The sequence below is a fragment of the Solea solea genome, chromosome 1 (assembly GCF_958295425.1).
Source record: "Solea solea chromosome 1, fSolSol10.1, whole genome shotgun sequence".
Classification (NCBI taxonomy): Eukaryota; Metazoa; Chordata; class Actinopteri; order Pleuronectiformes; family Soleidae; genus Solea; species Solea solea.
The window spans coordinates 22,503,181-22,531,140 of NC_081134.1; the positions used below are offsets into that span (position 1 = coordinate 22,503,181).

At 40.9% G+C, this 27,960-nt stretch overlaps 1 protein-coding gene across 1 annotated transcript; it reads left to right on the forward strand.

Annotated features, from left to right (window-relative positions):
- The first annotated feature begins 1,500 nt into the window (after window positions 1-1,500).
- Window positions 1,501-26,401, forward strand: LOC131467990 (HERV-H LTR-associating protein 1). The gene is made up of 13 exons (XM_058642229.1): window positions 1,501-1,594; window positions 2,822-2,878; window positions 3,350-3,430; window positions 5,419-5,502; window positions 5,866-5,949; window positions 6,037-6,117; window positions 6,238-6,298; window positions 6,444-6,520; window positions 6,821-6,913; window positions 8,073-8,306; window positions 10,399-10,582; window positions 12,129-12,211; window positions 26,152-26,401. The coding sequence occupies exons 1-13, from the start codon at window positions 1,501-1,503 to the stop codon at window positions 26,193-26,195; spliced, it is 1,257 nt and encodes a 418-aa protein (XP_058498212.1). The 3' UTR covers window positions 26,196-26,401.
- The last annotated feature ends 1,559 nt before the right edge of the window (window positions 26,402-27,960 follow it).

Below are 27,960 nucleotides of genomic sequence, written 5' to 3' on the forward strand. Positions count from 1 at the left end.
TCTATCGTGAAGTTATAAGAAAAATTTGAATTATCACCAACTTTGGCGCCCCCTATCTCGTGCGCCATGCGACATTTTAGAAAACTTTTGATGACTTAAGCTCCTCAGCTTTTTCACAGTGACCTCACCAAGTTTGAAGGTGATCGCACAAAAGCTCTAGGACAAGTTCATTCAAATACCAGATGTCATATTGTCTGCTGTCACCAGGGGGCGCTGCTTTTGAAAGTGAATATTTTCATAAAGTCGTCTTCAGGGCCAGAATATCATCAATCCTAGCAAGTTTGGTTCAGTTAAACCCGACAGGAGATGACCTAATATGAGTTTTTTTGCGTCAGTGTTTAGCCCCGCCCACTTTAATTATTTGACGTGCATTCCCCGAACCACTAATATACGTAATTTTTCACCAGGTCTGATGCAGTTGTAAAAATTGGTGAGTTTTGGGGCATGTTCAGGGCCTCAAAAACGTGATTCATTTGGACTAAGATAAGAATAATAAGAAGAATCGGAATAATCCTTACGGTTTCAATAGGGTTCTACGCACCTTGTACTAATTAGACCGTATATTGGCAGGTTTAAATATGTGTATATTGGTGTTGCATGTGGTCTTAACTGCGCTGTGATTTATTGTTATTGACGTGTCTGCCACCAAAGCCCTGTTTACAACAAAATCAATTTCCCCTGTCATTAAACACTCAGGAAAAAGACACTGTGGTTCCGCCCTCACGGTTTGATTGACACGTGGTCTATGGAGAGTACTGAGCACAAACAACCCAGGACTGAAGCGACTAACCAGTCACTAAATGAATCACCAATTGTTCTTTAGTGATTAATAATGGATTAACAGTCATCTTTTTCTGCAATTGTTATTGAAACATCAGCATCTGATCTGCCTCTGTTTTATTTATCAATGACATTATCTTTGAAATTGGTGGTTTAAGAGGTAGAGGTAAGTGACTAGGTAAAGCTAACTTCTCAGTTATTGTGTTAACTTACTCTGTGAAGCTTAACTTTGAACCTAAACCCGCTCGTTAATGTGTAAAATGACACAGTGAAGTCAAAACTAGAAGCTGAACCTGCTAGTTAATGTGTAACATGACACAGTGAAGTCAAAACTCGAAGCTAAACCTGCTAGTTAATGTGTAAAATGACACAGTAAAGTCAAAACTAGAAGCTGAACCTGCTAGTTAATGTGTAAAATGACTTTGACCATGAGGTTTTCTTTTAAATTGGATGTACTGTATTTTCCCTCTTGAACAGTTTGTCTCAAACAGAACAAAAATGATTGACACAGTTTTGAAACAGAAGAGCAACATTTTTATTTGTACAGAAAGTCCTGACACCTTGAGCATAATCAGCGTCTCTGTCCTGCTGGACAGTGAATGTGAAGCTTTGTCCTCTCCGGGCTCCACAGAGAGCAGTGAGGTTTCGTCCTGATGACGACGCCACAGGACATTCAACACACTCACCTTTTCAAGACAGATGAGAGCTCATGTGAGAGCGATGGCCTCCTCACAGAGATCTACACCACCACGTCCATGTCTCAGTTTCATCATCGGTGTCTTCATCACTTTACTCCTCATCCTCCTCAGCTCAGGTAGGTATCAGTGGTTATTTTCATAATGGATTAATCGAGTACTTTGGTCCATAAAATGTCTTAAAATGTTGAAAATATTGATCAGCGTTTGTCAAACCTGGGAATGATGACGTTCTCAAATGTCTTCTTTTTATCCACAAACCAAAATGATTCCGTTTTAATGATTTCTTTGTAAAACTGAGCAAAGAAACTAGAAAATATTCACATTTAAAAGTTGAAAAATGTCAGAAACTCAGAGAATTAGAATCTTTATTGTCCTTGCAGAAGTACAACAAAGAATAATAATAGTACATTTTATTCATAATAGTTTTAAAGGGTGCTCAAAGACACCTCACATTAAAAGGCCACAATAAAAATGGTGTAGTTTGGTGACGGTTCTTTTTTGTGTAGAAAATGAATGTCAGAAAATGTCAAACTGAGAGCAGCGCTGACCTTTTCCTCCAGCTGAGGAGGAGAAACTCTGCTCCTTCTCCTCCTCATCATGATGATGATGATGATGAGGAGGAGAAGGTCACTTCAGCGTTTCCACGTCATGTGTTCATGGAGCCACAGAGACGCTTTTGCTCCTGTTCACCACAGAAAACGTTGTGGTTTAGACCGTAAAGTTTGAATTTCACTTATTATTATTATAATGTTTCTTTATTGAGAACCTGAGACGCTGTCACTTGGAAGGAAAAAAATAATTCTAGCCACTGAAACTAAAGTCTCGACAGATAAAAATCTGCATCAGTTTAAGTCTACGATATCTTAAGAACATGTTCACGTCTTTATCTCACTGTGAGACAGACTTTTTAACAGGAAACTGAAGTTTGTAAACCACTCACTCTCCCACACCAAACCTCATAGAGAAAATCAGTGATTTTAGCTCACAGGGACACAGGAGCTGCTGGTCCTCTGCTGCCTCGTGTGGTCACTTTGTGTCTCTGAGTTAAGTCTAAGTGAAATATTTAAAATGCCAAATTCAGGAAATGAGACATTAGAACTTAGTGATGGAGGCAGCACTGGATCAACAACTCCTGTGTGTGATGTTAAAATGATTTTCTCTGTGGGGTTTGGTGTGGGAGAGTGAGTGGTTTACAACCTGTGGGAACAGTTTTGAATTGCATTTAAACTAGTGCTCAAGTTTCAGATAATCTCACCATGATGATGACTACTTTAAATCAAACTGTAAAAAAACAGAATAACATAAATAATAAATAAAAGAGAATTGTCTCAATGTGTCTGCAGTTTTTAGACCCCAGCAGCAGGAGGACAGACACACCAGAGACGTCCTGGACGCTACAGGTAAAGAAAATCACATTATTGTTGTTTTAAATCTGAATCAGAATCCTTACATTAATCACTGCAGAGAGGTAAGAGAATAGAAATGACACACAGTGAAAGGATTATTATTTTTAATAGTATTTTAGAAATGATACATTGTGGAAATAGCTGACACCGAAAAAATGACACAAACGGCACATAATTACACAAAATGGCTGCAACAGAAAAACCTATTTAAAGCTGTTAAATGAAGAGTTTGGTTAAAAGACACACAGTCATGGGTTCAAATGGACGACAACAAAGAAAATCAAAGATCACATTGATCGGTTTATGTGACTAAAGTGTTGTTGTAGTAAAATATGAGGGAAATGCTCACAGTTCAGTAAAATAACAATCACCCAGAGACTCGTTCTTCTCTGCTGACACTGCTTATTTCTGAATACAGACTTAAATGAGCTGCCGTTGACTTCACCACCTGCTTTAATTTCCCAGAATTCCCGGCAGAGCACATCGACCCCGCGGCCATCGACCTCACGCCACTCGTCAATACGCTCATAAATTCAAGCCAATCAGGTGCGTGTGTCATAATATCACTCATGTGCAGCTCAATCCTCTGCTGTAAATCTGTCATGTTGGACATGATTAATCCACACATTCAATCTCTCCTCTGTTTTTCTTTATTCTCTCCTGCAGAGGTCAAACTGCAGGCTGCTGCATTTTAAAGGAGCAGTTCACTCAAATCACACCATGAGGGAGAGTTCAGGGTTTATTTAAACTGGCTTCAATACAATTGAAATCGGTTTCCACAGGTCAAAAACCAGTTTAAATTCAATTTATACTAGTTTAAATGCAATTCAAAACTGTTTCCACAGATCAAAAACCAGTTTAAAAAATAACTAGTACTGAAAATAACTAGTACCACGTGCAGTTCTGAACGGGTTCGAGCCGAACCGCGCCAGTCGCTGTGTGCCCACGCCTCCTCGCACGTTCCCTTGACTCACATATCAAGTTTCATATCGATCGCACAATGTTAGACTGTACTTCCTGTTTCGGACGTTCCCCTTCCTGTTGGGAGGTCTTGTTTTGCAGACATGTTCAGCACAGGTCCCTGGTGTCACATATAAGATTTCGTGCAGATCGGTCAACGTATGGCAAAGTTAGAGGGCACTTCCTTTTTAAAATGGCCGACTTCCTGTTTGGTCAACCGTAAACGTAAACGTGTTCAGGGAAGGTCCCTTAACTCACATATCAAGTTCCTCCCGTGTCTCCCCCTGTGTCAGAATCAGAATCAGAATCACCTTTATTGTTATTATACAGTGTACAACGAGATAAAGGACAGCTCTAGTAGTGCAAGTGAAGAGATAAAAGAAGAAAAGAAGAAACAACAAAACACCTTCGATAAAAATTATAAGGATATGTAAAAAAGTATTTCAAAGTATTTACAGTGGGAGCCAGTAAGGGAAATATGCAGTAAATGATAGTGCATACAGTACATTGTACAGCAGAGTGGATGGATGTTATTTTATATATTGCACTTGGTAAAAGGAGAGGAAAGTTGCACGTTTACAATACAGTACATACAATACATACTGTACAACGGTAGATATATGTGAGGTGTGTATATTGCACTGATAAGAAGTGTAAGAATATTGCACTTACAGATTGGAAGAGTTACTTAGTGTTAAACACTCTTATTGCACTTGGATAAAAGGTGTTTGCAAACCTAGAGGTGCGGGCCTGAATGGACTTGTACCTCTTCCCTGAGGGCAACAGTGAGAACAGGCTGTGCCCAGGGTGTGAACTGTCACAGGTGATGCTGGTGGCTCTGCGCAGACACCTGGTGTCGTAGATGTCTGACAGAGAGGACAGCTGCACTCCTATGATGCCCTGTGCTGACTTTCTGACCCTTTCCAGAGCCTTCTTGTCAGCCTGAGAGCTGCTCCTGAACCACACCAAGATGTTGTGGGTGAGGATGCTCTCCACAGAGCACCTGTAGAAGGACAGCAGCAGGTCCTGGGACACGTTGACCCTTCTCAGTGACCTCAAAAAGTACAGGCGCTGCTGTGCCTTTTTCATGAGGGCATTGGTGTTAGTCCCCCATGTGAGGTCCTGAGAGATGTATGTTCCCAGAAACCTGAAGTCACTGACCCTCTCTACCAGGTCTCCCACAATGAGAAGAGGAGCAAGATCCTCCTTCCCTCTCCTGAAGTCCAGCACCAACTCCTTTGTTTTTGAGGAGTTAAGTGCCAGGTTATTGAGGGAGCACCAGGCAGCGAGGTTCAAGACCTCCTCCCTGTAGGCCGTCTCATCACCGTTTTCAATCAGCCCCACCACAGTGGTATCATCCGCAAATTTCACGAGGACGTTGCTGCTGTGGATTGGTGCGCAGTCATGGGTGTACAGGGTGTACAGCATTGGACTGAGCACACAGCCCTGGGGAGCCCCGGTGCTCACAGACAGGATTGAGGACTGGTGGTCCCCCAGCCTGACTGACTGCAGGCGGTCAGTGAGAAAGTCTCTGATCCATCTCCTCCCGTGTCTTCTCCCTGTCTCCACCTCAGGTTCTCGTCAGCTCTTCTCTCTCCTCAGTGTGACGTCCTACAGTTCTCTGGCTCTGCACAAACTCACGCTGCTTCTCTACAACAGTAAGTACACTATTAAGCCCCACCCCCTTCTTCACGAACAAACAAACAAACAAACAAGAAAATGTCCAGATTCTGTTGTCACATCAGATTTAGTGAGAGAATCTGATTTGGATCTCAGGACGTGGAGTCGAGTCTGTAACATAAAACTTTGTCGCTGGCGCCATCTCGTGGTGCAGCGCTGTCACGGCGTGTAGTCTCAGCAACATATAAATAGCTGTGAAATACTAGATTATTATGGATTAGGAATGACCCTGCTCCCCCTCAAAGATTCTTCCATGAATAGTTGACTTATATTTAAATATTAAAATTTTAGATGTTAACCTCTGACCTCTGACCTGTAACCTGTGTTTGTTTGTTAAATAGTTTCCAGTGTGAGACGAGTGGAGAGCGACATGTTCAGAAGAAGATTCTGTTACTGCGTCACCAACGACACCAACGATTTAACCGGTAAAAAACATGCACTGTCCATTTAATCCCTCTGTTTTTTTGTTTTTGAAAGGTCTGAAGGTTTAAACTTTATTCATATTTTTTCAGATTTCACTGCAGTGTTGTTGGACGTGATCGGAAACTCCACAAGTTTCCACGAGCTTTTTAAATCTGCCTCCATATTATCAGGTGTTTGTGTGTGTGTGTGTGTGTGTGTGTGTTTGTGTTTGTGTTTGCGTGTGTGTGTGTGTGTTTAGCGGCTGCTTCTTTTTCACGATGACACCTGTTGTTGTGTTGTTTCTTCCTCAGTGAGTCAGAGGAACTGCTCTGACTGTACGTACATCTGTGTGATGGCAGGTCACACACGTGAGTGTAACACACTGGTGACTGCGCTGCTCACAGTTTAACTCCAGCTGTGACTTCTCTTCTTTTTACACTTCATTTATAATTGACTGGTTATGGTTACGTTCATGTTGTTAATAACATGATAATAAATTATTTTCTTGTACAGGCAGAGTGTTACCGCAGCTTTGGGGCGTCGACTCCATGTCTCCACTTTTCAACCAGACGATTGTTGAAGGACCGCACGGAGGTTTGTTCAAAGGTTTTTTTTATTTAAATATATATTTAACCTTCATTTAATCAGGAAGAAATAAAAAAAATATACAAAAAGCTCAACCCGAATTAAAGGAGAAGGAGAAACAGACACAGATGATCCTTTCACTTACTGTAGAAGGTGATGAAATAAATGACTGAACTCTTTTCTCCCTGCAGTCGGGATCATCTCCACACTCAGACTTTCTGTCGGTGATTCTCGTTTCTCGAGCTCGTTTCCGTTTCCGCTGAAGAGTCGATGACTGAATCTTTGTGTTCTTTTATTTTCAAATCTCAGACTGGAACCACCCACCTCACAACCTCAGTCACATGACTGCGTCTGGAGTGAGCGCCTTGTCCATCAGCAGAGTCCACGACGCCACAGACCACGGTGAAATTAACCGTCAATGACATGATTTTTGTTCTCTGAAACTTAATAAATGTTGCTAAGTTACTTCATTTTTTTGTTTTTATCCAGACATGTTTGTAAAAAAAAAAAATTATTTATTGACTTAATATGAAGTTTGTGAATTATTTTTATTTAAAATGTCAGTGGACACCAGCACATACACAAACATTAAACTGGAGAGAAGAAAACATATATTTATTTAATTAATAATAAATAAAGTGTTTTACTGTCTCTGTTAAATCCAATGTAGTTAGCTAGCTAGCTATTTACCTCACTACTGTATGGATCAAGCTAGCGATGTACCTAACCTGAGAGAAAGTTAGCTAGTTGTCTCACTATGTACTCAACTAGACAGAGTGATAATTAGGTGAATAGCTATGCCCTAACTAGATAGAACGTTGGTTAGTTAGTTATTTAGTTAACTAGATGGATGATAGAAAGTTAGCAAGCTAACTATGTACTTAACTACACAGATGAATAGATAACTAGCTTTTTAGCTAACAAGGTACATAGTTGACTGGTAAGCTAGCTAGCTACATACCTAACTAGACAGATGGCTGGATAGCTTGCTAGCTATGTAACTAACTAGATAGAAAGTTGTCCAGTTAGCTAACAAGCTATGTACTTAACTAGATAGATGGTTAGTTGGCTAGCTATATAACTAACTAGATATAAAGTTGGCTGGTTAGCCAACTAACCATATACTTTACTAGACAGATCAATAGTTAGCTTGCTATGTAACTAACTAGATAGAAAATGGCAAGTTAGCTAACTAGCTATGTACTTAATTAGACAGATGACCTAACTAGATAGAAAGTTGGTTAGTTATCTAGTTAACTAGAGCACGCTAACTATGTACTTACTACACAGATGGATAGATAACTAGCTATGTACCTAACCCGATTAGTTGGTTAGTTAGCTAACTAACGATGTACCTGATTAGATGGATCGATAGATATGTAGCTAAGAAGTCAGATAGTTGGCTGGGTAGCTAGCTATGTACCTAATTAGATGGAAGGTTGGCTAGTTAGCTAACTAGCTATGTACTTAACTAGAGGGACGGTTGGCTAGTTAGCTAATTAGCTATGTACTTAAAGGGTCAGGTCGTAGTTTGTTCATTCTGTGTTTACTTCTTTTTCAGTTTCGTCCACGTCCAAGGATGACTCAGCAAAGATGGCCGCCACACGACTACAAACAACCATCAGGCCTCAAAGTCAAACCACAGCGGGCGACGCAGAGACGACACAGACGTTACAAACACACAGAGCGACGCTACATTCAGTGACCGCCGCCATGTCCATGACCACCACCTCAACTGAGGTCGTCATGACGACGGGACGACTGACGACAACCAGCAAGACTGTGGAGTCACCAGGTAACCCGAATGACCTCACCTGGTTTAAAGGGGCATGGCAGAGGAACAGGGAAAACAGATTTAAAGCCACTCATCTTAACTTTTGTAATAAAATCTACATCACTAAGTCCACAATGTCTACGTCACACATTCACTTCACAGTCTTTATCTCACTGTCAGACAGACTTTTCCAACAGGAAACTGAAGTTTGTAAACCACTCACTCTCCCACACCAACGTCCATAGAGAAAATCAGTGATTTTAACATCACACACACAGGAGTTGTTGATCCACTGCTGCCTCCATCACTAAGTTCAAACGTCTGATGTGACAATTCGGCTTTTGAAATCCTTTATTCAGATTGACCTCAGTGACACAAAGTGACCACACGATGCAGCAGAGGAGCAGCAGCTCCTGTGTCCCCGCCGCTATGGACCAAATGTGGTCAAAAGGTGTGTGTATGTGTATGTGTGTGTGTGTGTGTGATAAAGACACCTGAACTTTAAAGGTGTCTATTTTTGATGGTCGTGTGTCTGCAGCTGAGGAATGCAGTACATCAACCAGTGTCCTCACATAAAAGTGTGTGTGTGTGTGTGTGTGTGTGTGTGTCATGAGCATGAGGAAGAGAGCAGGCTGAGATAGTAACCATGGAAACGCAGACAGTCAAATCTCTTTTATGTGAAGATTTGTTTTTTGTTTTTTTTAGCTCTAAAGGTTAAAAGAGAAGAGAAGGTATGTTTGTTGAACAGTAAAGACAAAAACCTACAATAATCAATAATAACTGAATTATGTGCAAAAATGATCATATTAATGATTATGTTATTATTCCCTAACCCTAAATTAAATCCATCATAATCCATTCATAATATTTGACACAAAGATTTGGTGTCAAATATGCGCATTAATATATTATATATTCGGTGTAAAATGTCTCAAAAAGTCACAAAAAATACTTATGACGTGTCCCGTTATTAGAAGACAAAATTGTTTCTTTTAGCGTTACAGATGAAACACCTTATGTATGTACACTATATATATATATATAAATATATATATATGTGTGTGTATATATACATACATATATATGTATATATATGTATATATATATATGTATATATATATATATATATATATATATATATTAAATGTAACACAACCCTGACAAGAAATAATGAATATATAATAAAATTATTTTATATATTCATTCATGCATTAGCTCCGCTGGTTTAATTTAAATAAATTAATAAAATAAAAAGATTTGTACCTGTTTTTAATCTGAGAAAATAATGATGAATGAATGAATGAATGAATGAATGAATTATCTTAAATAAAAAATAATATTATTTTGGGCTGAAATTACTGGATTGAAGGTTTAATTTCTTTAATTTCAACACAGAATGAGACAAAAATGTCTCAAGGTGAAACATTTAAAACTGTTTCCTCTGTTTGTCCACTAGATGGCAGTAATGTCACACTTTAGAGGCCCCCCCTTCCCGACTTCTGCCTAGCAACAAAGAGAGGGTCTGCAGTGTGTGTGTGTGTGTGTGTGTGTGTGTGTGTGTTCTGCAGAGCGTGACGTTAGTCTCTCACTCACCTGTAGGAGGCAGTGGTGGTGGTCATCTCCGTGTCTGTGTAGACACCTCAGTACAGTTTGTTTTGCTGCTGCAGATTTTTCAAGGTGATTTTATGATAAATCACAAAGTAAAAAAAATTATGATAACGGTTAATTAACGTTAACGGTTAATTTGCGATAATGGTTAATTTGCGATAACGGTTAATAAACGATAACGGCTGCTAATCAGAGTGACCTGGCCGTATGATAAAAATTATTTTTATTTTTTGAATCATTAGTTGATTGGTTAGTTGATTGGTTAGTTGATTGGTTAGATTCCGTCCTGGTTAATATTCTGCTCGGTGAACAAATACCTGCACAATGTGGAGAAGTATCTTAATTAAAATTCACATTTGAATATGCATTTTTATGCTAATGAGGAGGCTGTGATGAACCTGCGGAGCATCATGATGAGACGTCTTTCACACGTGTGTATTTGTCAGCTTTAGAACAATGTGATGTATTCACACGGTGACTAACGTGACCTCTGACCTTTTGAGAGGCTGTCCGTGGAGAAAGCCGCAGCTGACGGGAGAGCGGACATCCAGCAGGGCGGCGACAATGACAACGGCGGCGATGATGGGGACGGTGGGCGTCCACAAGCTGCAGCCGTGTGTCCTGGAGCTCTGCAGCTTCTTCTCTCAGTGTCTCTGCAGACAAGCACAGCATGGGACAAACACGAGGAGGTGAAACATCGCAAACACTTCTTTACTAATGAGGAGAAACGTTTTAGTCACGTGATCTGAGGGAGGGACTAAAACTCTTTGTGTTATTGTAAACAGCTGTTTTTCATCTCAGTAGCAAAATTAAACTTCTTTCTTTTAATCTTAAAGAAAGAGTTAGGGTTAGGGTTAGGGTGTCTGAGACACTGAGACCAAACCCCAGAGAGAAATGCAGTGATTTTAACATCACAGCACACAGGAGTTGTTGATCCACTGCTGCCTCCATCACTAAGTTCAAATGTCTCATTTGGAAAATTCGGCTTCATTACAATTTATTTTAGTGACACAAAGTGACCACACGAGGCAGCAGCAGACCAGCAGCTCCTGTGTCACCGCCAGCTAAAATCACTGATTTTCTCTCTGAGGTTTGGTGTGGGAGAGTGAGTTGTTTACAAACTTCAGTTTCCTGTTGGAAAAGTCTGTCTCACAGTGAGATAAAGACATGAACGTGTGATGTAAATTCTATTAGGTTTATTAGTCTTCTGTTAGGAGGAAAAATTTCAGGGTCTTCCTCTTCTACTCTACTCTACTCTGCACTGCATACTGGGAATATGGATGTGTGAGCGTGTAGAGCAGGGGTACTCAAATACAAGTCTTAAAGGGCCACAAAGATTTTTTTCAATGACTCAAAGGTCCATTTATTGAGGTCCGTCAGGCCACATGCGATATAAATAAATAAAAATAAATAGTTGAATAAAACAAGAAACGACCCCTGTCGCAAGATCAACTGCTGGAGATGGCAAATGACGGCGGCATTAAAAGTATGTTTGAGACAATAACTCTGCCGGTGTTCTGGATTAAAGTCATGGCAGAATACCCTGAGTTCGCCACAACAGCACTGAAAACACTGCTGCCATTTCCATCTGTGTGAAGCAGGGTGAGCGGGTGCCGCTGCTGTTGACGCAGGTCCCGTCTCCTGCTCGTGTCATCTGGGTCTTCCGTTACCGACTGCTGCGCAAATAACAGGCAGGACTTCACATGTTGTACACAGAGTGCATGCCGCTGACGCACGGCTGCGCCGTGCAGCATCATTGGCGCAATGTTACGAGGGCGCTGCTAATAAATAATAATAATAATAATAATAATAATAAATAAACAGTGGATTCACGTTTATTATTATATTTAGAAAATACCAGTTTTTATGTCAGTCGTATCATTTTATTTTGCTGTATTTATCCACCACACATTAAAGGCCGGTCCGTGAAAATATTGTCTGACATCAAACCGGTCCGTGGTGCAAAAAAGGTTGGGGGATGCGGTACTGCTGCTACAGCTGGCAAAGTGTCAATATGCAAACTGCTCCAAAAACAAAAGTGAAAGTTAAAAATTGCGCTGGCAGCGCGACCCAGTAACAGGCTGTCTGTGTAACGTTGGCATGAAACATGAAACATGTTTTTAAAGATATCGTAGACTTAAAGTGACTTTCTTTTTGACCTTATTTGGGGAAACTTCACTCATGTTTCCTCCATCATTTAAACTCTCACCGTGGTGTTCTGCTGCTCTGGCTCAGGTTCTGTGACGAGAGCCACGTCTGGTACGAGAAACACACCTCGGAGGTCTGTCGCCGCGTCAGAAGAATCTCCTTCTCCAGAAGTAAGTGCAACAACAGTAGAGAACGATTCAGTCAAGATCCACCTGACACTGGAATCCATGCTTTATCACGTACATGTGAGAGATTATTCACATTCCATCCTTTCACTTTTCCTTAAAAACCTCTATTTGTGGCCCCTCCCCTGCTCTGAGGTCACGCCAAGTTTTAGTGACTTTATCGAGTTTCTCTGAACCAACATTTGCTCATAGATAAGTGATTCATTTCACAGTCATTTTGTTAATGTTAGTTGTAAGAAAATGGTGGATATCTACCAGATTACCTGGTCCACCTCGCGTAGTCCGCTGCTAAAGTGAAAGTCATGTCTGTGCTGCTGGAGGAGCTTGACTGTCACTCACTGAGTGTGTGAACAGAGTCGAGGATAATTGGGGGACAACACTTCATCCTTCACCTGCACTGAGGCGGATGTGTCGGCTACATCGTCGGGACCCGCTATCATCGCAGCAGCCTCACTGCTAATGGGCTCAGGAGGTCAGAGAGAGAGACAGATCATCCAAACCCCAATTAAACTCAGTGTCTATTTTTAGGTTTTATTTGAAATGGAAATCAAAGCTAGACGAGTCCATTACTGTCACTGTTCAAATACAAGGACACATGGACTCACAGTAAAAAGAAAACAGATTTAAGTGTGGGTTTGGGAGGAGGAGGAGTCTTAAATACGTCTTTATCTCACTGTGAGACAGACTCTTCCCATTGAAAACCGAAGTTTGTAAACCACTCACTCTCCCACACCAAACCACATAAAGAAAATCAGTGATTTTAACATCACACGCAGGAGTTGTTAATCCACTGCTGCCTCCATCACTAAGTTCACATGTCTTATTTTAGTCAATTTGGCTTTTGAAATCCTTTGTTCAGATTGACTTTAGTGACACAAAGTGACCACATGAGGCAGCAGAGGACCAGCAGCTAAAATCACTGATTTCTCTCTGAGGTTTGGTGTGGGAGAGTGAGTTTACAAACTTCAGTTTACTGTTTAAAATAACGAACGAAAAAGGATAAATTAATTTAATGGCTGACTACTAATGGACTGATTGTTATGTCTTGTCCAGTCACAATAATATTAATGATTTGTTAGAGAATAAAATCTTGGTTTTGGGATGAAAAAGGAATGCGTTTGGAGACAAATTATAGAAGAAAAAATTTGCCAAATGTGGTCAAATGGTGTGTGTGTGTGTGTGTGTGTGTGTGTGTGTGTGCGTGTGTGCGTGCGTGAGTGCGTGCGTGCGTGCATGTGATGAAGACACCTGAACTTTAAAGGTGTCTATTTTTGATGGTCGTGTGTCGGCAGCTGAGGAATGCAGTACATCAACCAGTGTCCTCACAATTACATAAAAGTGTGTGTGTGTGTGTGTGTGTCATGAGCATGAGGAAGAGAGCAGACTGAGATGGTAACCATGGAAACGCAGACAGTCAAATCTCTTTTATGTGAAGATTTTTATTTTTTTTTTTTTCTCCACTCCTGTGTGTGTGATGTTAAAGATCCCATAGCCCGGAAGTGCCAATTAACGCTGCATTTTTGTGTGTATCTGTGTCATTACCTCGTCTATGAAGCCCTAAAAGTCCATAACAATCAGTTCAGCCACTGCTGAGAGTGCAGGGTTTGATTGTTTTCCTGAGCTCTATGAAGCAGAACAGCACATCTGTTGACTAGTTATGTAACTGGCGAATTTCACCACTCCTCTAAACAGCAGCGCCTCCTAGTCTGGGCACTAGAGTCCGGGCACATCCAGTGACGAACTACTAGTTCTTTTTCTTCTACGGTTGAAAGTAGCAATATAAAGCAGGACACAGCACCAAACTTCACCTAAAGGAAGGAGCAGTGCCAACAAAACGTATATAACTGTCTTTGTGTGCTTGTTTTGTCGTTTAGCATTAGCGATAGACGGCTACAGGCTAAGCTACACGCTAAGCTACACGCTAAGCTACACGCTAAACTCGTGTTTCATTTGCATGTGTGTTTATCATCTCGGTAACCACAACGTTATCCAAGCTACAGGCGTCCTGCAGCAGTCTTTCACTGTCACATTGTCTTCAGGCTCTGGGTCAGATTCCGGATCAAATGCGTAATGTTTTGATAATTGCTAGCGGTGCATCTGCCTTTCCAGAGGGGGAGCTGCAGATCTAAGAGCTGACATGCCAATGACGTCACTTCCAGGTAACTGGCCAATCACAAGACAGTCCTTGTTCTGTGGGTGTTGTTTTGGTCTGAAACAGCGTGGCTGACGAGAGCGTCAGTGATGAGACATTTACATTGACTCGTTTGTAGCGACTAGGAGGTTTTTGACCATAAAAATGACTTCATGTTTGTAAGGCACAGGAAATCATTCCTGCCTGTGGCCATCAGACTTTACAACTCCCATTTATAATGTCTATCTGTACACGTTGTACATTTTGTCATGTTGTCATTCTTGTTTAAACAAGGGCTTTATTTTTATTTTTGATTTAATTTTAATTTTTAATTTTTAATTTTTTTAACTTGCTCTTTAAAAAACTGGTACTTCTGAGTCTGATATGGAGCAACTGTAACAGAACAATTTTCTTTGGGATAATAAAAGTATTCTGATTCTGATTCTGAAGTATATCTCACATATAAGTGAGATAGCACCATGCTATTGCCGCTTTAAAATCATTGATTTTCTCTATGGGGTTACGTGTGGGAGATTGAGTGGTTTACAAACTTCAGTTTCCTGTTGGAAAAGTCTGTCTCACAGTGAGATAAAGACGTGAACGTGTGATGTAAATTCTATTAGGTTTATTAGTCTTCTGTTAGGAGGAAAAATTTCAGGGTCTTCCTCTTCTACTCTACTCTACTCTGCACTGCATACTGGGAATATGGATGTGTGAGCGTGTAGAGCAGGGGTACTCAAATACAAGTCTTAAAGGGCCACAAAGATTTTTTTCAATGACTCAAAGGTCCATTTATTGAGGTCGGACAGGCCACATGCGATATAAATAAATAAAAATAAATAGTTGAATAAAACAAGAAACGACCCCTGTCGCAAGATCAACTGCTGGAGATGGCAAATGACGGCGGCATTAAAAGTATGTTTGAGACAATAACTCTGCTGGTGTTCTGGATTAAAGTCATGGCAGAATACCCTGAGTTCGCCACAACAGCACTGAAAACACTGTTGCCATTTCCATCTGTGTGAAGCAGGGTGAGCGGGTGCCGCTGCTGTTGACGCAGGTCCCGTCTCCTGCTCGTGTCATCTGGGTCTTCCGTTACCAACTGCTGCGCAATTAACAAGCAGGACTTCACATGTTGTACACAGAGTGCATGCCGCTGACGCACGGCTGCGCTCTGTGCAGCATCATTGGCGCAATGTTATGAAGACGCTGCTAATAAATAATAATAATAATAATAAAAAATAAACAGTGGATTCACGTTTATTATTATATTTAGAAAATACCAGTTTTTATGTCAGTCGTATCATTTTATTTTGCTGTATTTATCCACCACACATTAAAGGCCAGTCTGTGAAAATATTGTCTGACATTAAACCGGTCCGTGGTGCAAAAAAGGTTGGGGGATGCGGTACTGCTGCTACAGCTGGCAAAGTGTCAATATGCAAACTGCTCCAAAAACAAAAGTGAAAGTTAAAAATTGCGCTGGCAGCGCGACCCTGCGCGACCCTACGCTGTCTGTGTAACGTTGGCATGGAGACAAGTTATATACACTACCCGATATACACTACTGACCCAACCAAAACCCATCGTGAAGAAACAGTTTGGGAGCCACCTATTGAGTACCACTGGTGTAGAGTGTTTGTAGAGTGTGTGTGGAGTTGGTGAACAGATTGAGAATTCCTTGACTCCCCCATTTCCTTTTCCTACTACACAATATTGGGTGACACTGACAGTTAAGATCAGTCTCTGTAACTTTGTGATCTCCGGAGAGTTTGTCATGGTGTCCCCCCCGTGGGGGGTTCGCCTCCCCTGTCTATCAGACACGGGGTTCGAGTGGCGGCTGAGCAGGTGCTGTTGGCTGTGAGAGACCAGATCAGTCACGCAAACATCACATGTGGGTTAAGGATGAACAAGGCCATGGTGGCTTTTGTTCGTGAAGAACACTTGGTTCACCTGTTGGTGGAGAAGGGCCTGATACTTGAAGATCAGTTTTTTACAGTGTCGCATTTATTTGTACCATCGACCCATGTCATTGTGTCCGGTGTTCACCCATTCATGTCACGTCCCAAGAAACAGGCAAGGGAGAACCCAAAAGCACGACAACGAGGCAGTCAAGTTTGTGGAGGAAAAGGCACTTTACTTTGTCCAACAGTTGAGTCAAAACCGGGAAATCAGTCCAAAAACAGGCAAACAAATCCGACAAGGGGCAGGCAGTAATCCGAAGTCCAAGACAGGCAAACAGTGTCGGAACAAAAGGCAATCTAGAAAATGCTGGAACACTTGGCAGAAAAACTAACACACAAGACAATCTGGCAGGGGTTGAATGAATGGACTAGTATATATACACAGAGGGACTAATGAGGAAATGGACTACAGGTGAGGAGATGGGCAGGGAAAACCAGGTGAGGGAAATGAGTTGATTGCATGGCATGGAGGAAAGGCGGGATCTGAAATGACAGGAGAATTAGTGACACAAATTAGAAAGAAAAGCAAAACTAAGAGTGTTTGTGTAACTACGTTACAATTCATCCCAAATGAAATTAAAGAGAAAGAACTGAGTCGTTATGGGAAGTTTGCTGGTGGTTTGGAACAGTTGGTCTGGGCTGTAAAGACTCCAGACTTCAACATGTTCAGTCCCTGCAGAGACAAGCTTTCTTGTTTCTAAATGATCAGTTACTAACTTTGGACGTGTCATTTAAAGTAAAACATGAGAATGTTTTTACACTGTTTACGTGAGCTCTGGCAGTGTCCCAAGTGTTTTGAATGTGGTGATGTTGGCCCCAAACACTCGTTTTGTCCACACAGACAGACTGAGGCGGGGACACCAGGTGAGCCCTCGTCTGAAGAAGCCACTGATAACCCCGATATACAGCAAACACCGCAACTAACTCCCCGCAATCGCGCAACTCAGTGCTAAAAGAAAAGCAACAGAACAAAATGTGTGTTATGCTACTAACAGTGAAGATCAGGTTAATCGTGATGGCAGAGATGAACCGGAACACGACGAGGCACAGGTTCAGACTCCTACAGGTGAACTGACTTTGAAGGCAGTCTTAATGAGGACGATGACATGTTTGATGACATTTTGTCACAATTCTCAGACATCGTATCACAGGAGAACCAACTATATTCAGTAAAAGAGATCAACTATTTTCTAGATGCAACATTTTACTGGCAAGCAATAGAAATCACAGACTTTGTTCCTAATGTAGAGGGCTTCATAAACTCTGTGATGAAAATCAGGAACATGGTAGAATTTGAAGAACTGAGCAAAAAAAAGAGATATAGGTTGAAGTAAATTCTTGCAAAACTAAGAAAAGACATAACAGGAAAGGATCCTGTTGTTAAAACATGAACATGAAGGTGTTTTCCTGCCTCTTCTTCTTTTACTGACTCTTCCTTCTTTCCCTCTTTTTTATGGAAAGCTTTCAAATAGGAAGCCTGAATATGAATGGGGGAGGAGCAAGAGGAAAAACAATCATAACTGAACTGTACAATAATAAAAATATTCATATTTTGTTTCTTCAAGAAACACATAGTCCAGCTGAGAATGAGTTGGAGTTTTTCTTAATCAGCCTCAGTGTTATTCTCACAGCCCGTTCAAACCACTAACATACACTCACACTGCATTATTATACAAGGATCCAAATAGTTCAAGCAACCATTACAGAGACACTTTGTCTTTATTAATGTTTATGCTCCCAACTCAGGTTCAGGTCGTTTAAGTTTATTTAAAAAACTTGAAAATAAACTAATAACTAAGTAACAGCTCAGTATTTGTTTTAGGAGGAGATTGGAATTGCACAACACATCATACAATAGACAGGAATTTTGGGGAGCCTCACCCACCATCTGCCTTGTAGAACCTGATAATGTAATAAATCTCTGATAATGTAATAACCCCAATAATGTAATAAAAATTTGCACTTGAGTCCACTGAAAATGTAATAAAACCTGATAATGTAATAACTTCCTGATAATGTAATAAAGTGCATTTCCCAATAATGTAATACACTTTTTACCAATAATGTAATAAAGTATTACATTAACGGGAGGTTATCACATTATCAGGTTAGCCTTCATTTCGCAGATCCTGATAATGTAATAATTCCCCAATATTGTAATAATTTAACAGCAGACCACTGTTAAAGATTTAAGATTTGATTGAAGATTTATTACATTATCAGGTTCTAAATGCCTCAATTCTTTTAAACATCATTAGAGAGAATGACCTTGTAGATGTGTGGAGAAATTCTAACCCAACAGTAAGACAGTAAACCTGGGTTAAAGCTGCTGAAGGAAATGTGAAAGCTGCAAGATTAGACAGAATTTATTTCAATAAAACATATACCAATCGTATATGTAAAGCTTCAATATTACCTGTTGGTTTTTCAGATTTTTATCTACAAACCCAAATTCAACAGAGCCATCACTGGCACTTTAACATCAGGTTGCTCCACAACAAAAAAATGTGTGATTTATTCTCTGATTTTTGGAATAGATGGAAGCTAAGACGAGGGGATTTTGTAAATTCAGCATTGTGGTGGGAGGTTGGTAAAACACAAAGAAGAATTTTCTGTCAGCAATACATGAACCACACAAGATTCACAGAGAGGACTTCCGGTGTAGTGGTCAATGGCGTAGGACGCAAACTGAAGGAGCTCCTGCAGAATTGTTAGTTATTTGACTTTTTTGACACTTTTCCATCGTCAACATTCCGATTAAGTTACTTGAGGTGATTTTTTGGAAGTTTATTGATTAAATTACTTTTTAAAATGCCCCAAAAACCGAACAAAGGATGAAACACATCACAGCCACAGGTGCGTCCGAGTCAACAAGCTAATTCCTCGGGGCAGCGGCAGATGAGGCTCAAAAACGTGAACTCCTCTCCTCAATCCGAGATGACATCGCGCAAATTTTCAAAGCCGAGTTGAAAAGTACTTCGGGGACGACCTATCATCTATAAAGACGGAACTACAGTAAACCGAGTTGTCCAGGAGTATATTGACAATCCAGTCTGAATTTGTGGGGCTAAAAAACACAGTGGGCGAGATGGAGCGGTCGTTATCCACCTGCACAGTGGATGATATCACCAAGCTCCAGGGAACCGTGGGACATCTTTCGGCGGAAATCCTCAGGCTTGAAAATAAATGTGAAGATTTGGAGTCCCGATCACGCCGCAACAATATCAGGATTGTGGGCATTCCCGAGGAAGCCGGATTCTCAACTGCAGCGGCGGTATCCACCTTGCTTAAAGAGGCTTTCAAGCTGGAGACGGAGCTGCGGCTCGACAGAGCCCATCGCACACTTCAGCTGGAGCCCCAACTGGGAGAACGCCCCCGTGTAGTCATAGCCAGGTTACACTGCTTCTCAGACTGCCCGGACATACTTCGGAAAGCCAAGGAACTGAAACGGATTAAGATCCGAGACATGACGATTTCGATATTCCCAGATCTTACGGCCAAAACAGCGCAGGACCGGGCTGCGTTCAACGATGTCAGGCCGCAGCTCCGAGGGATTCCAGATGTGCGGTTTGGCTGCTACATCCAGCCTGCTTGCGGATTACATACAACGGTGAGGAAAAGGAGTTCAAGTCGCCAGGTGAAGCCAAGGCATTTATTAAGACAATGAATGCAGACGGAAACTGAATTGGTACGTGTACTTCAACGTTAGTGCAACTACAGTGTATTAAATTACATTACATGTCATTTAGCAGACGCTTTTATCCAAAACGACTTACAATAAGTGCATTTAAACATTTGGGTACAAATAAGAGCTAGAATTAAGTAAGAGCTTCAAGTAAGCCAAACTATGAAGTGCTAGTCATAAGTGCGATGGATAAGTTTCTTTTCTTTTTTTTTTTTTTTTTTTGTCGTCATCTTTAGTCAAGGTAGAGTCAGAAGAAATGTGTTTTTAGTCGGCGGTGGGAGATGTGGAGGCTTTCCGCTGTCCGGATGTTGATGGGGAGCTTGTTCCACCATTTGGGAGCTAGGACAGTGAACAGTCTCGAGTTCTGCGAATGCCTCTGCCATCCTCTCAGTGAGGGGGCAGCAAGCCGGTTTGACGATGCAGAGCAGAGTGGGCAGGCTTGGGTGTAGGTTTTGATCATGTCCTAGATGTAGGCTGGACCAGATCCGTTTGTAGCATGGAACGCAAGCACCAGAGTCTTGAAGCAGATGCGAGCAGCTACAGGTAGCCAGTGAAGGGAGTGGAGGAGTGGTGTAGTATGGGAGAATTTTGGTAAGTTGAAGACCAGTCGAGGTGCTGCATTCTGGATGAATTGCAGAGGTCGTATGGCACACGCAGGGAGACCAGCCAGGAGGGAGTTGCAGTAGTCCAAGCGTGAGATGACAAGAGCCTGGACCAGAACCTGTGCCGCCTTCTGGGTTAGAAGAGGCCGTATCCTTCTGATGTTGTGCAACATGTATCTGCAAGATCGAGCTGTTGCAGCAATATTGGGAGTGAGGGAGAGATGGTCATCAAGTGTCACACCCAGGTTCCTTGCGGTATGAGAAGGAGCTACCACAGAGTTGTCAAGGGTGATGGTTAGATCTGTGGTTGGAGAAAAAGAAACTCGGTCTTGTTGAGATTGAGTTTCAGGTGATGGTCAGACATCACTGAGAGATGTCGGTCAGACAAGCGGAGATCCGTTCTGCTACATGTGTGTCGGAGCTGGGAAAAGAGAGAATGAGTTGGGTGTCATCGGCGTAGCTGTGATAGGAAAAACCATGACAGACAATAACAGAACCAAGAGAGTTGGTGTATAGAGAGAAGAGGAGAGGGCCCAAGACAGAACCCTGAGGGACCCCAGTAGCTAGAGGACAGGGTTCCAACACAGATCCTCTCCAGGTTACTCTGTATGTTCGGTTTTGAAGATGAGAGTAGTTTAAGTGCAGAGCCTGAGACACCTAGTTCTTGAAGAGAGGAAGTAAGGATCTGGTGGTTAACCGTGTCAAATGCTGCAGAAAGGTCCAAGAGGATGAGCACAGAGGAGAGAGAGGCAGCCCTGGCAGTGTGGAGTTCAGTGACAGTGACAGCAAGAAGTGTAATTTTGGTCGAGTGACCTGCTTTAAAACCTGACTGAAGAGGATCAAGAAGGTTGTTCCAGTGAAGGTAGGAGGAGAGTTGATTAAAGATAGCACGCTCCAGAGTTTTGGAGAGAAAAGGAAGAAGAGAGACAGGTCTGTAGTTATTTACTTCAGACAGGTCAAGGGTGGGTTTTTTAAGGAGGGGGGTCACTCTGGCCTCTTTAAGAGAGTCCGGAAAGCAACCAGATGATAGAGATGTGTTAATGAGGTGGGTGAGGAAAGGAAGAAGATCAGAAGCAATTGACTGAAGAAGGTGAGAGGGGATAGGGTCAAGGGGGCAGGAGGTTGGGCGGGCAGAGGTTATTAGGGAAAGAACTTGATCATGAGATAGAGGTGAAAGAGGATAGAGAAGGAGCTGAATTTGTGGTTGGTAGAGTGGTGAGATCAGGAGGTGGGTTTGAGAAAGAAGAGCGAATGTGATCTACTTTTTTTGTGAGGTAGTTGACAAAGTGAATTGGTAGAAGGGAGGAGGGGGAGTGGGGGGGTCAAGGAGGTTAGAGAAGATCGATAAAAGTTTCTGGGGTTAGAGAAAGAGGATTGTGGGAGGATTGTGTGGAGGATTGTTCTAATTAATAAACGGCTACAGTTTTCTTCGAATAAAGTTATCGCGGGTTAAAGATGGCAGATACTTGATTATTGTAGGTACACTGCTACAAAACCTAGTGTAAATGTGTAAATGTATATGCTCCAAAATTTGATGATCCCAGTTTCAAGAATAGGCTGTTTGAGAACCTCCCCTCCCTGAATGATCATCAGCTGATTTTTGGCGGTGATCTGAATTGTGTCATTGATCCAATATTGGATCGATCGAATCCTCGCACATTGACTCAATCTCCCATGTCCAAAGTAATCTCACAGTTCATGGCTAAGAATGGGTGTGTCGACCCCTGGAGATTTTATAACCCACAAGTAACAGAATTTTCCTTCTTCTCTCGGGTGTACCAGTCATACTCCCGTATTGACTACTTTTTTATTGATAGCACTTTGATTTTCAAGGTTATCTCCCCTAAATATCATGCAATTATCATCTCCGATTATGCACCTCTTAGTATAGATGTCCAATTCCAAGCCTGCCCACGTTACTCAGCACCATGGAGATTCAACCCTCTCCTCTTAGCTGACAACAAGTTTATTGAGTATATATCAACCTCCATAGATGATTTCTTAGCCATCAATCAGCCTAGTTCCACTTCATGCTCATTATTGTGGGAGACATTAAAAGCATATTTGCGGGGACAAATTATGTCCTACTCTGCTTTTTCTAATAATACCCGCAAAAATAGACCTGTGTCTTTGTTGAATGTCGATGCTAAGATTTTAGCAAAAATACTAGCTAGACGTCTTGAAAAGTTCCTCCCAACTTTAATATCTGAAGAACAAACAGGTTTTATTAAGGAATGACAGCTTTTTTTAAAAAAAATATATATTTTTTAAATATACTCCATTCTAAACAATCGACAGTTACTCCAGAAGTGGTCATTTCTTTGGATGCAGAGAAAGCCTTCGATCGAGTGGAGTGGGGATACCTCTTTGCTGTACTAAAGAAATTCGAGTTTGGTGATAAATTTATATTTTGGATTCGCCTTCTCTACACATCTCCACAAGCCAGCATCCACACAAATGATATCCGGTCTGATTACTTTCCATTGACACGTGGGACCAGGCAGGGATGCCCTTTGTCCCCACTAATATTTGCTTTATGGATAGAACCTTTGTCGATCACACTGAGGTCATCCTCTCTGTTTAAGAGTGTGACCTGAGGCGACAAAGAATTTAAATTGTCATTATTTGCTGATGATCTGTTACTATATATATTAGACCCAATCAAAAGCATTCCCTTAATACAGTCTATTTCCACTCTATTAATCCACTCTAAAAGTATTTGTTATCCAATAAATAATCTTGCACTCCAACTTCAGAAATCTGAAATTCTCTTCAAAATTAACCCTGAGGGGTTCCGATACCTAGGGATCAACATAACATGAACATTGCCCTCTCTTTTTTCTGCAAACTTCTCCCCTTTGATCACGCAGGTTAAGGCTGATGTCCAGTGCTGGAGTAGCTTACCACTGACACTGATTGGAAGAATTAATGCTGTGAAAATTAATATTTTGCCTAAATTTCTTTTTTTGTTTCAATGTATCCCTTGTACTTAACGAAGAAATTCTTTAAAAGTATTGATGAGGTTCTTTCAGGATTCATATGGAACAATAAAGCTCCTATGATTTGTAAATCACTATTACAAAATTGTAAATTTAATGGGGGTCTTGCATTGCCTAATTTTCAATTTTATTATTGGTCATCACATATTCAGAAGATAACTTATTGGCTTAACTTTGCAGACACTCCTTGGTGTCGACTCGAGGCACAATCTTGTAATCGATCCTCTCTGAAAGCTCTACTTACATCCCATTTACCATTCAACCCCTCTGGCTTTACTGACAATCCAGTAGTACGATCTACCCTTAGGACCTATTTTAGGTTAAAATTGATTTGAGAATTAGGCCATCCACTTAAGATAAATGTTATGTTGTTGGTTGATAAAATCTGGATGAAGGATGTTTTATTTTATTTTATTTTATTTTATTTTATTTTATTTTATTTTATTTTATTTTATTTTATTTTATTTTATTTTATTCATTTATTTTATTTTTATTTTTCAGTTTCCCCCCCCCCCTGAGGGATTGCCACCTTATTGTGGTCAGGGGGGTTGCGTGCCTCAGTGACCTTAAGAGCTATACCAGCAGGAGCTTAGTCTTCAGGTGGGACACCCAAGTTGGAGAGGTCTGAAGGTAGAGGCCTGACAGAGTGCAATCCACTTCTCCAGGTTGGGGTTGGACACATAGACCCCTTTCAATGAAGAAAGCATTGTTACTATAAGCACAGGAAAAAAAGTGCTGGAGCATGATGTGTACACATCATGAACCCTTCACATTTCTGACTGCCCCCTCATATATGCCTGCCTAGAACCGGCCCTGCTAGGGACAGTAGGAAAAGAGCAAAGGGAAGTGCCAGATATTCAATATCAAAGATATCGAAGCTCCAACTTCATTTTTCTTTAATCTTGAGAGAAAAACTAAAGAACAAAACGTAACGTTGCAGCTCAGACGGATCAGTGACTACTGACCCATTAGAGATGAGGAAACTAGCAACAGATTTCTACAGAAACCTCTTCAATGTTGAGAAATGTGTTGAGATCTGTATGGAGGAGATATTGGAGGGACTGCCTCAGTGGACTCTCTTGAATCGTCAATCTCCATTGAGGAAGTAACTATTTCTGTTCAACAGCACAGCTCTGGGAAGCATCAGCAACTGATGGACTTCCCTCTGAATTCTATAAGAAGTTCTGGACCCTGTTCTGAGGCCGGTGTCATTGTTATGCACAGACTATAAAATCAAAGACTCAAAGACTGTATTAGCACTGTCATACATACAGTAATACTAGAGATGTAACGATATGAAAATTTCATATCACGGTTATTGTGACCAAAATTATCACGGTTATCAATATTATCACGGTATTGTTAGACGTGTTCAAAATGTTCAAAAAGTACTGAACACACACACCGAAATCTTTTAACAAAGTTTTATTTAAAAAAATATATTTTATATTATATGATGATTATTATTATTAATTGTCATTTGACTGACTGACACGCGCGCGCACACACACACACACACACAGGTCCTCACTCTGTGTCGGATAATAATTAAGTAGCAGCGGTCGTACACAGCATAAAAATAAAATAAAAAAACACAGAAACAAACACATTTTGGTCTGCTACGGTACATGTCGTCTGCACACTACTCGCTTTCGCTGATAGCGCCCAATAACATGTATTTTTACAGGATTAACGTTAGGTAACACTTAACTTAGGTTTCCTTTTTTGAGAAAATAGGAACGTTTTACAGACAAACCATGACATTTCACACTATTCCGAATTCCCGTTTTTGTTGACTTACATTACACTCGCTGAAAAGTTGTGGGTGGTGGTCACGGAGATGGCTCATCAAATTGGAAGTGTTACCCACCTTCGCAGAGTTTTTTTTTTTTTGCATTTTCTGCACAAGGGTTGATTGTTTTCAATTATTTTACCGTCAACATCCTTTAAAAATACAAAATATGCCCAGACTTCTGATCTTGTTTTATTACTGGGGGGGGGGGAAATCTCTGGAGCGCAGGTGGCTTCAGCCGTGTCATCACAGGACAGACAGTGGAAACTTCTGAGCGAGTGCCGTTCAGTTGCTGCTGCTTCTCCAGGAAATGAGCAGTATCACTGTGAGTTTTTCGGTAATCAGTTGCGGTAATCGATCACGGTTTTAACGATAATTAAAATTTGAAACGGTAGTACTAACCTAGCCAGAGGCACACAGAGGCATCAGGCAGGGGTGTCCCTTATCTGGGATGTTGTACTGGCTATTGAGCAACAGGAAATCACAGAGAATAAAGATTAACGTTGTAAATCCTGGTTTTAAAATGGCCAACAAGTTTTTATCAGAACACAGATTTTTCAGGAAATTGAGAAGTTTGACTTTTTTATGTGACGTTAAAGAGTGAGGAAATCAGACGCTGCTGCTGCTGTTTCTGCTGCTGCTGCTGCTTCTACTGCTGTTTCTGCTGTTGCTGCATGTCTTAATGATTCAGATGTTTTTAAAGGCGGGAGCAGGTGAACTGGAGAACTTTATCTCCTTTGTTCTGCTCACAGATCTGAAGCAGAGATGTCTGACAAAGATGTGCGATAAACTGTGACCAGAAAGGAAACAAAGACACAAAGAGCTGTTCATCGTCATCATCATCGTCGTCACAGGGAGTGACTGAAGCTACGTTTACGTGTGTCATTTTATTTCATCATTTTATTTCAGGTTTTAGGATTTTCATTTAAAAAAAAAAACCCTGAATGTTGTAAAAAAAAGCATTTATGAAGATCTTAGAAACTTAGTTTCCGATTTTCTTTCTTGAGGGAAATAAAAATCTGCTCCAGTTTGTTCAAGTCTTTTCCTGTGATCTGAATTTAAGCTGCTACCATGGTGAAGAACCCTGGTTTAGCTGGATAACCAGAGATTTAAACCTCATGTTAGCTGGATAACTATAGTTTAACCTTAAAGTAGTTAACCAGAGAGTTAAACCTCAAGTTAGCTGGATAACCAGAGAGTTAAACAACAAGTTAGCTGTATAACCAGATAGTTTAACCTCAAGTTAGCTGGATAACAAGAGATTTAAACCTCATGTTAGCTGGATAACCAGAGTTTAACCTGAAGCTAGTTAACCAGAGAGTTAAACCTCAATTTAGCTGGATAACCAGAGTTTAACCTGAAACTAGTTAACCAGAGAGTTAAACCTCAAGTTAGCTGGATAACCAGAGATTTAAACGTCATGTTAGCTGGATAAACAGAGTTTAACCTGAAGCTAGTTAACCAGAGAGTTAAACCTCAAGTTAGCTGGAGAACGAGAGTTAAACCTCAAGTTAGCTGGATAACCAGAGTTTAACCTGAAGCTTGTTAACCAGAGAGTTTAATCTCAAGTTAGCTGGAGAACAAGAGATATAAACCTCAAGTTAGCTGGAGAACGAGAGTTAAACCTCAAGTTAGCTGGATAACAAGAGTTTAACCTGAAGCTAGTTAACCAGAGAGTTAAACCTCAAGTTAGCTGGATAACCAGAGATCAACCTGAAGGTCATTAACCAGAGAGTTTAATCTCAAGTTAGCTGGAGAACAAGAGATATAAACCTCAAGTTAGCTGGATAAATATAGTTTAACCTTAAAGTAGTTAACCAGAGAGCTAAACCTCAAGTTAGCTGGTTAACCAGGGAGTTACACCTCAAGTTAGCTGGATAACCAGAGTTTAACATGAAGCTAGTTAACCAGAGAGTTAAACTTAAAGTTAGCTGGATAACCAGAGAGCAACCTGAAGGTAGTTAACCAGAGAGTTAAACCTCAAGTTAGCTGGATAACCAGCAAGTTAAACCTCAAGTTAGCTGGATAACCAGAGAGTTAAACCTCAAGTTAGCTGGATGAATATGATTTAAAGTTGTTAACCAGAGAGTTAAACGTCATGTTAGCTGGATAACCAGAGTTTAACCAGAGAGTTTAATCTCAAGTTAGCTGGATAACCAGCGAGTTAAACCTCAAGTTAGCTGGATAACCAGAGAGTTAAATGTCATGTTAGCTGGATAACCAGAGATCAACCTGAAGGTCATTAACCAGAGAGTTTAATCTCAAGTTAGCTGGAGAACGAGAGATTTAAACTTCATGTTAGCTGGATAACCAGATTCTAACCTGAAGCTAGTTAACCAGAGAGTTAAACCTCAAGTTAGCTGGATAACCAGAAAGTCAAACCTCAAGTTAGCTGGATAAATATAGTTTAACCTTAAAGTAGTTAACCAGAGAGCTAAACCTCAAGTTAGCTGGTTAACCAGGGAGTTACACCTCAAGTTAGCTGGATAACCAGAGTTTAACATGAAGCTAGTTAACCAGAGAGTTAAACTTAAAGTTAGCTGGATAACCAGAGAGCAACC

What these genes read in the sequence shown, in the direction of transcription:
- LOC131467990 (XM_058642229.1), top strand. Translation starts at nt 1,501, where the DNA reads ATGGCCTCCTCACAGAGATCTACACCACCACGTCCATGTCTCAGTTTC. An exon ending in CACGCTGCTTCTCTACAACA is followed by an intron (nt 5,503 to 5,865) that starts GTAAGTACACTA and finishes TTTGTTAAATAG; the next exon opens with TTTCCAGTGTGAGACGAGTG. An exon ending in ATGGCAGGTCACACACGTGA is followed by an intron (nt 6,299 to 6,443) that starts GTGTAACACACT and finishes TTGTACAGGCAG; the next exon opens with AGTGTTACCGCAGCTTTGGG.